Below are 9,461 nucleotides of genomic sequence, written 5' to 3' on the forward strand. Positions count from 1 at the left end.
AATGAATTTCATCTTGTGTAGTTATGTTCCCAGCTCCTCACTCTGTCTCGCCCCCAAGATGGTAGGAATATTGAGTCGGCGACTTGGGTCACTTTCACCCATACAAATCAAAGGACGAGCCCTAACAGGCAGGAGTCAATCACTCACTCAAGATTGAGATTGAGTTAGTCATCCTATTGAAATATTAATCTATTATTTTGCGATCCGGTCTTATACAAACTCATTGTATAGGATACCCCCACTCGCATGTCTTCAAACAAACGACCTGGATCAAGTCATTTGTAACTATTACATAGTGGGTTGTATCCATAGTGTTACCAGGATAAGGTACCCAACCTTATCAATATATTACAGACCCTTTAGGTTACTACTAGAACATTATCCACCTGTATATCGAATATGTATTGTATATATATACAATGTATGTCAAATATATACGTTGTACATTAAACACGGTTCGAAATGTCGATGTCGATGGAAATGTCGAGGTCTCGATTTTACGGACATGTCAATGGAAATCTAGATGTCGACGAATAGTTCGAGAAAAATCATGGAAATTGTGGATATTGATGTAAAATTTTGAATGAATAAATAAGACTTGAATGGTAGCTTAATTAGCATATAACTAATTAGTTTTAACCATCATATCTAAATATATTAATAATATACTTATGAAAATGTCGTCGCAATGAAAACGTCGAAAAAAATCATGTATAGAAATTATTTGAATTAGTAAATTAAAGTTTAATATTATTTAATTATATTTTATTGATAATTTCTAATTCAATTAGTTACATAATTGAAAAAGATATTATATATATATATATATATATATATATATATATAAATATATATATATCTATATATATATATAGATACATACATATATATAGATATAGATATACATATAGATATACATATATGTATGTATGTATGGTTAGGGGTAGCGTCCGAATAGGACACGCGTTCGTCCCTCCGCGAGCGTGGGCCCACTAAGAAACCACCTTCTCAAAGAGGATGTCGCTAAGCAGAAGACGTGTCTGTTCAAGAAGGGACGAAGGATGATAAACGGTTACTCCCCGTACGTGGCCACAACTGGCGGTGCGTGTTATCGATACGACGGGCGCATCCTGCAACCCTGGGTGACATATACAGAAGGTGCAGGTAGTGGGACTACCCTGCCGCTGTTGGGAACGCGCCTTCCTCTGTCCAACCGTACAGCATGAGATGTCCCTGCCACCTCCAACCGTCGTCCTTCCTGGTCGGCCCTCCAGGCTATAAAAGGAAGGACGATCATCCTCACCAAGTAAGTGAAAAAACTGTCATTAATATCTCCGGTGTCTTATTCTATCTTTACTCCGATTACTAACTTGAGTGTCAGAGTGTATTAGACGGGACACTGTATCAGCGTCGAGTTCTTTGGTTTCAAGTACAGTGGATCTAATTGGACTGCTTATCCTCTTCTTCGATTCTTTCCTCAGGCTGGCTGTCGGCATTATTCACTGGTCGATCTTTGTCTTGGGTCTCTTTATCTGGTGAGACTCTTTTCTCTTCTAGCTCTGTGGGCTTTGGCACAGGTTTCGCTTTGGTTGGCTTTCTCCCCTTCCTTGCTGGCTTTTTCTTTTTCTTGGAAGGGGAGGGAACTTCCTCCTGCTGTAACTCTTCTTCGGGTTGCTGCTAAAGGAGGTGGAGATTTTTCACGGACCTTTTCTGGAGATTTTTTAAGCGAAAGCGATGGGGATGAGGTGGGGTTAGGTATTACCTTCTTCCCTTTCATGGCTCTCGTCTTAACCCTAGGCATGGCAATACACTGATGCTATTGGACTGGTTCTACTGAAGGATAACATGAGCTTTTGGTGGAAGTAGGATAGAAAAACAACTTAGGAGGATGAAGCAAAAAAATGAGTCCTTAGGGTTTCAATCCACGAATAAAAAGAAAAAAATGAGACTTAAGTTTCTCTTTCCTCGAAATACCCTGACACGTAATCTCTTTATAATGAGCGTGATCTTTTTCAACTGCCCCACTTAATCACGTTCTTTTTAAATTTCAAAACTTCCTCCTCCCCCCTCCCTTTTTGACTTTCTCAAAAGAACTAATAAATAAATTGGGTTGGAAGAATTCGAGATTTCCTGGCTCACTCTTTTCCCTGACAGTTTTGTCTCCTAGAAGACAAGGCCAATATCCTCTCTCTAAACTAACGGCCATTCTCTTTTCCTAAATATGTTCAGCACTTCACCACTTGAAAACTATGCTCCAGCATTAATAGAGTTGCCCTCAGCGTCAATGACTGTTACATTTTCTGACTTCTCGCTCTTTCACTGCTCCCTCTTACGTTAGATTCCCCCGCTCAAAATACACACAAAAAATTCATTTTAATTTTACTAAACAGACTTCTTAAAACAACAAAATTTAAATGTACTCGCTACAAAGTTAACTAAAGGGAAAATGTAATAAAGATAAGTATTTAAGGATTCCTTCCCCTTTTATTCCTCTTTCTTTTCTATCTTCAAGTTAACTTGAGTTGGTGAGACTCCACTTGTCTCACCACCTCTCCTCCCCAATAATGTTTCAATCTTTGCCCATTCACAGTGAACTCCCTTTCAGTATTATCCTCTTTGATAGTTATAGCTCCATGGGGATATACATGCACCACCGTGAAGGGTCCTGACCACCTTGACTTCAGTTTTCCTGGGAATAGCTTGAGCCTTGAGTTAAATAGCAAAACTCTTTGTCTTGATTCGAATGCTCGTTGCTTTATCTTCTTGTCAGGCCACACTTTGGTCTTTTCCTTGTATATTTTTGCATTTTCATATGCTTCTCGTCTGAATCCATCTAGCTCTAGAAGATGGAATTTTCGTATTTCCCCTACTGCTGATCGATCCATGTTTAACTGTTTGACTGCCCAAATGCTCGTTGTTCTATCTCTAATGGCAGGTGACAAGCCTTTCCGAAGACTAACTTATATGAGGATGTTTCTATTGAGATTTTATAGGTTGTCCTATAGGCCCACATTGCGCCATCTAGCTTAAAGCACCAATCTCTCCTACTGGTATTAACAATTTTCTCTAATATGCCTTTGATTTCTCTGTTTGACACCTCTGCTTGTCCATTTGTTTGCGGATGATATGCTGTGGATACCTTATGCTTAATGTTATACCTTGCAAGCAGGGTAGCCATAGCTCTATTAACAAAATGAGTGCCTTCATCACTGATAAGTGCTCTCAGTGTCCCAAATATGGTGAAGATATTCTTGTGTAAAAACTTTAAAATAGTCTTTCAATCACAGATTATACAAGCTAGAGCTTCTACCCATTTAGACATGTAGTCTACTGCTAGCAGGATGTAGATGTTATCATTTGATGGTGGGAATGATCCCATGAAGTCTATTCCCCAGACATAAAAAAGTTTCACTTCCAAGATAAAGTTCGAAGACATTTCAGACTTGTTGGAAATGTTCCCCACTCTTTGACACTTGTCACAGCTTTTAGCATACGTGTATGCATCCTGGAAGATTGACGGTCAATAATACCCACTTTGAAATATCTTTGCAGCTGTTTTCTGGCCCCCAAAATGGCCACCATAAGGAGCTGAATGGCAATGTTCGAGCACTGTCAATGCCTCAGTGTTGTCCACACATCTGCGCATAATTTGATCCTTGCATAGCTTATACAGATAAGGTCCATCCCAATAATATAATCTGCTGTCATGGACGAACCTCTTCAACTGTTGCTTCTTGATGTCTGGAGGCAAGATTCTACTGACTACATAGTTGGCGATGTCTGCAAACCATGGTTCAGGCTCTTTTTCCTTCTCTGTCACTACGAGAAATTGTTCATCAGGGAAGTTGTCTTGTATGCGATTATGCTCTTTCACTATTCCTTCAAGGTCAATTCTAGATAGGTGATCAGCTACCTGATTCACAGACCCCTTTTTATCTCTGATTTCCAAGTCAAATTCTTGCAGCAGTAGCACCCATCTTATCAGCCTTGGCTTGGCATCCTTCTTAGCTAGCAAATACTTGATGATTGCATGGTCTGTGTATACAATCACCTTTATGCCGATCAGATAGGCTCTGAATTTTTCAAAGGCAAATACCACTGCCAGAAGCTCATTTTCAGTTGTGGTGTAATTGAGCTGAGCCTCCACTAGTGTTCTGCTGACATAGTAGATAGGATGAATCAGCTTGCCCTTTCTCTGACCCAGCATACCGCCCACTGCGTAATCACTAGCGTCACACATGACTTCGAATGACTCATTCCAATCCGGTGTAGTCATTATGGGCGCTTGAATTAGAGCTTCCTTTAGTGTTGTAAAGGCCTGCAGACAATCAGAAGAGAAATTAAAAATTCTTTCGTTTTCTAATAGAGAGCATAAGGGTTTAAAGATTTTAGAGAAATCCTTGATGAATTTTCTGTAAAACCCAGCATGCCCAAGGAAACTTCGAATTCCCTTCACTGATGAAGGTGGCGGTAGTTTTCAATTACCTCAATCTTGGCTCTGCCCACTTCTATTCTATTCTTGTAGACTTTGTGGTCCAGCACTATCCCTTCCTTCACCATAAAGTGACACTTTTCCTAGTTGAAAACCAGGTTAGTGTCTTCGCACCTCTTCAGCACTTGCTCCAAATTGCTTAAGCACTCGCTGAAGTCCCTTCCAAAAACTGAAAAATCATCCATGAAGACCTCAACCATGGTTTCTATCAAGTCAGAGAAAATAGCCATCATACACCTCTGGAATGTGGCTGGCGCATTACACAGTCCAAATGGCATTCTTCGAAATGCGAATGTTCCATATAGGCATGTGAAAGTAGTCTTTTGCTGGTCTTGAGGAGCTATGGTAATTTGGTTGTACCCGCTGTACCCATCCAAGAAACAATAATAATCTTGCCCAGCCAAGCGATCTAACATTTGATCAATGAATGGTAGTGGGAAGTGATTATTCTTTGTTGCTTTGTTTAATTTCCTGTAATCCATACAAGTTCGCCAACCTGTCACTGTTCTTGTAGGGATCAATTTGTTTTTGTCGTTTGGCACCACTGTGATTCCTCCTTTCTTGGGTACACATTAGACTGGACTTACCCAATCGTTGTCTGCTATAAGGTAAATTATCCGAGCATTAAGCCACTTGATGATTTCTTTCTTGACTACTTCTTTCGTGGCAGGGTTGAGTCTTCTCTGGTGCTCGATTGAGTTTTTGCAGTTCTATTCTAAGTTGTTTTTATGCACACAGTAGCTTGTATTGATCCCCTTGATGTCTGCTATAGTCCAACTGATGCCTCTCCTATGATTCTTCAACAATTCCAACAGTCGAGATTCTTTTTCTTCAGCCAGATCAACTGCAATAATGATCGGTAGTGTTTTAGCTTCACCCAAATAGGCATACTTCAGGTGTGACGGCAGAGCTTTCATTTCTAGGTTAGGTGCCTTTTCCACTGAGGGTTGTAGCGGTGCTCGTTCTCTGTCTTTTAATTCCAGTGGTTCAAATGTCCTGCTGAACACTATATCTGCGGGTGTCCCTCCTTCATTGAGCTTGAGCAATTTTGCTTCTTTCTCCCTTCTCGAAGATGATGCGCAGCTCCTCTTCCAACTGATCTAACAACTCCTCAAGTTGCATCTCCTCTGTCAGCAAGTCATCTGCTATTCTCAACAAAGAACATTCTTCCATGTTAGCATGATACTTAATAGCATTAAAAACAGAAAATGTCACCTGTTGGTCATTTACTCTCATTGTTAATTCCCCATTTTGTACATCTATTAAAGCTCTACCAGTCGATAGGAATGACCTTCCTAAGATGATTGGAATCTCTTTTTCAGCTCGTAGTCCAATATGATGAAGTCAGCTGGGAAGATAAATTTATCCACCTGTAATAACACATCTTCTATCTTTCCCTCTAGACGTGTGATGGACCTATCAGCCAGCTGCAGTGTTATTGTGGTGGGGCGTGCCTTCCCTATTGTAAACTTCTGATACAAGGACAAAGAGATCAAGTTTATGCTCGCGCCTAAGTCACATAGGGCATTTCCTACATTCTTGCCCCCTATTGACATAGGGATAGTGAAGCTCCATGGATCTCCCATTTTCTGATGAAGTTTACCTGTTAAGATGGCACTGCATTTCTTTGTTAGAGCTACTGTTTCAAACTCCTCTAGCCTCCTCTTCTTGGCTAGAATGTCATTGAGGAATTTAACATAATTTGGCATTTGTTCGAGCGCTTCTACTAGAGGTATGTTGATATGGAGTTGTTTCAGTACTTATAAAAAACGATCAAATTGCAGATCTTGAGTTGTCCTTTAGAGCCTCAGAGGGTATGGAGGTGGTGGTTTGTACTCCACTGGTACTTTTACCTTTTTCTGCAACAGATTTTCTATGGATACCTTTTATGCTGGCTCTGCTTCTACAACTCTCTTTTCTCTGTTTATTTCTAGCTCAGGCTGTCTCTCTACCTCCTGTTGCTCCTTTTGTCCTTGGTGTAACTCATGCTCTTACGATGCTCCAGCACCGTCAGCTTTGTCTTCATTGATTGGCATATTCTCCATAGCATCATCTTCTGGACTTTCTAACTGTGGTTCCGCAGGATGTTCTACTTTGTCTGTTTGCCTTTGCACAGGATATGGTGGTGGTAACGCTTTTCCACAACGCAGGGTCAAGGCTTGACACTGCTCTTTCCCTTCCCTTTTTAGGTTTTCAATATCGCTCGGCAAGATACCCTGAGGTCTGCTCTTTAGCTTGCTAGCTTTTTGCCCCATTTGAACTTCTAAATTTCTTAGCGTTGCAGCTTGACTCTGAATCAGTGCATCGTTTCTGGCCATATATTCTCTCATCATGGCTTCCATTGAGTTGGAGGAAGTTGCTGCTGGTCTTGTTCCTTGTTGCTGACTGGGCATTAACAATCCTGGTTGTTGGATGACCTTTTACTGATATTGAGGAACATTCTGATGCATTTGGTTCCCTTGGTTTCCTCCCCAACTGAAGTTGGGATGCTGTCTCCATCCCGGATTATAGGTGTTTGAGTAACGATTTTTTCTGTTTGGGTTTTCTAGATAGAAAACAGATGTTGGGTTCCCGGGGCATGAATCATAATGGTGTTCACCCTCGCAATAAGAGCAAAAGATGGACATCACTTTACTCGTTGTAGGATTATTCGATGATGTTGTAGCTGTGCTCATGTGCTTTAACATGTTGGTTAAATTGGCAATTTGATTCATCAGTGCAGCCATTGCCTCATTATCATTAGCTCCATGATTGTTCCTCTCAGTTACCGCTTTGGAATCTGACCAGTGATAATTATTAGCATAAATTCTTTCCAATATATCAACTGCTTCTACGTACGACTTAGATGACAATGCTCCATTATCTGATGCGTCAATTACCAGATGTGTTGCATCACTCAGTCCATTGTAGAAGGTCTCTATCTGAATACACATTGGCAAACCGTGGTGGGGGCATCTCCTTAACAATTCCTTGAACCTTTCCCACGATTCGCTTATAGATTCATCTTGTCTCTACTGGAAATCATCAATGTCCCCTTGATACCTTGCATTCTTGCTTGGGGGGAAGTATTTCATTAAAAACTTCTCAGCGAGGTCATTCCAAGATGTAATGGACTTAGCCGACATAGAGTTCAACCAATATGTTGCCTTGTCCCTTAGCGAATATGGAAACAGTTTTAGATGCAATGCTTCCTTGGACACTCATTGCATTTTGAACGAGTCACTGACTTCCAGAAAATACCTCAAATGTAGATGAGGGTCCTCAGATGGGTTTCCAAAGAATTGCCCCACTGTTTGGAGCATCTGGAACATAACCGATTTTAATTCAAACCTCTCAGCTTCTATCTCTAGGCCTGCTATTACTGGATGAAACCCATGAAATGCTGGTGCAACATAGGCCCTGATGGCTCTTTCTCCATCATTTACCAACAGAATGGCGTTATGAGGGGGAGCAGCTGCTGGCGCAACCATCTCTTCCTCGTTAATTCTTTCAACCATTTGGGAGCCTTGGTAGCTGATCCATGGGGTTAGTTTCCACTTACTGTCTACGTTGTTCTCTTCTTCTTTTGTAAAATGTACGTTCAATCTCGTTGTCAAGTAGATACTCTAGCCCTTACAGATCACGCATTCACCTATAGAATCCACCACACAGTGATTAAAAGAAATCCTTATAGCAAAGGTTTTCTTGATCAAAGATATAAAGTGTACAGTTTAAACAAATCTCTGGAAACGGTGCCAAAAACTTGTTGAGCGAAAATGTATCCTTATGTGCAAGTGTACACTATCGTTATAGCAAGTAATAAAAAGTTTGAATCCATAGGGAAATGTTGCTTACACATTCTAACAATGTTTCGAGAAAGCAAAAAAATATAAAAAACAAATAATTCTTGGTCAACTCAAAATGAACAGAATGTCACAAAAACTAAGAACTACTATGCACACTGACTACTGTAAACCACACCATAATTAGGTTCGAATAACTTATAATAAAATGGTAATTAATGAGTAAGGTTGATTACTTCGTTCTAACAAGGTAAGGGGGAAGGTTTAGGTATGAATTTTCCTTGGTTGCTTAAACAATGATGTAACATTAACAATGTGAGTACTGACCAAACAGACATGGATCATTTCTAGGTTTCCCAGATTTCTGTTGTTAGGGTTTATCAACAAACTTACACAGCAATTAAAAACAGTTTGTAGCCATGCTAGGTGAGCCTTATTCCTAAGCACTCACTCTCTAACACAAGCAAAATCTAGCACAAGCTGAAGTTTATCACTCCGGATTACACTTTTCCAAGAGTTAACAGACAGATATTCCAACAATGGTGATCAAGCCTACTGAAAATAAGATTAAGCACATCAACAACTTAAAACCCATTCATCATTAGTACCAAAAGCACAGTATTTAGCTCTAAAAGAAGTTCACAACCCTTCCCCCTTACAAATCTGCTTAGCTACGCACAGTCATGGGAAAAATAAAAAGAAACATAAAATCAATGAAGTGGTATAAAGAGAAATTGGGCGCAAGAGTGAAACAAAAGAGCTGAAAGGTTCAGCTCCTTGTGGTATTCTCTCTCTTCCTCTGCTCTAGCTCAACTTTGGAACTTCACCTTCTTCTTGTCTTTCTCGAATGGGTTTCTTGGGAGATGTTTTGAAGTGAGGGATGATTGATGTAAAAAGTGTGTTTGGAGGCTTCCTCTAATGATGCTTTTATACCCTCTTTTGTTTTTAGTGCAAAAAACAGCATCCGTGGGCCCCCAACTCTCACTTCCAGGTGATTCTTCAATTACTGTGGTAATTCCCCTCTTTTGACCGTTCTTTCACTGCCACTGTCAGTTTGCTGCATTTTTGTACTTTTTTTTATTGCGATGTTGTAGCATAGTTGGTGCTGAAACAAAGAACCCAAAATTAGAATTTATGACAAAATTTTGCAAAGCTAAGAAGAATGACAAATATTAATTCATTTCTGC

The 9,461-nt window shown here is 40.1% G+C and overlaps 1 protein-coding gene across 1 annotated transcript; it reads right to left on the reverse strand.

Moving 5' to 3' along the window:
- Window positions 1–5,521: 5,521 nt before the first annotated feature.
- On the reverse strand, window positions 5,522–6,201 carry LOC111024674 (uncharacterized). The gene is made up of 2 exons (XM_022302422.1): window positions 5,863–6,201; window positions 5,522–5,707 (listed from the first exon to the last, which is right to left on the reverse strand). The coding sequence occupies exons 1-2, from the start codon at window positions 6,199–6,201 to the stop codon at window positions 5,522–5,524; spliced, it is 525 nt and encodes a 174-aa protein (XP_022158114.1).
- Between the last annotated feature and the right edge of the window lie 3,260 nt (window positions 6,202–9,461).

Source organism: Momordica charantia (assembly GCF_013281855.1).
Source record: "Momordica charantia cultivar OHB3-1 chromosome 1 unlocalized genomic scaffold, Mcharantia_2.0 BLBB01000001.1, whole genome shotgun sequence".
Lineage (NCBI taxonomy): Eukaryota > Viridiplantae > Streptophyta > Magnoliopsida > Cucurbitales > Cucurbitaceae > Momordica > Momordica charantia.

Excerpts from the sequence above, each read along its gene's own strand:
- LOC111024674 (XM_022302422.1), bottom strand. The coding sequence starts at position 6,201 with ATGCCAAATTATGTTAAATTCCTCAATGACATTCTAGCCAAGAAGAGG. Across the intron at positions 5,708-5,862 it reads TAGAAGATGTGTTATTACAG|GTGACATTTTCTGTTTTTAA; the intron begins GTGGATAAATTT and ends AATGACCAACAG.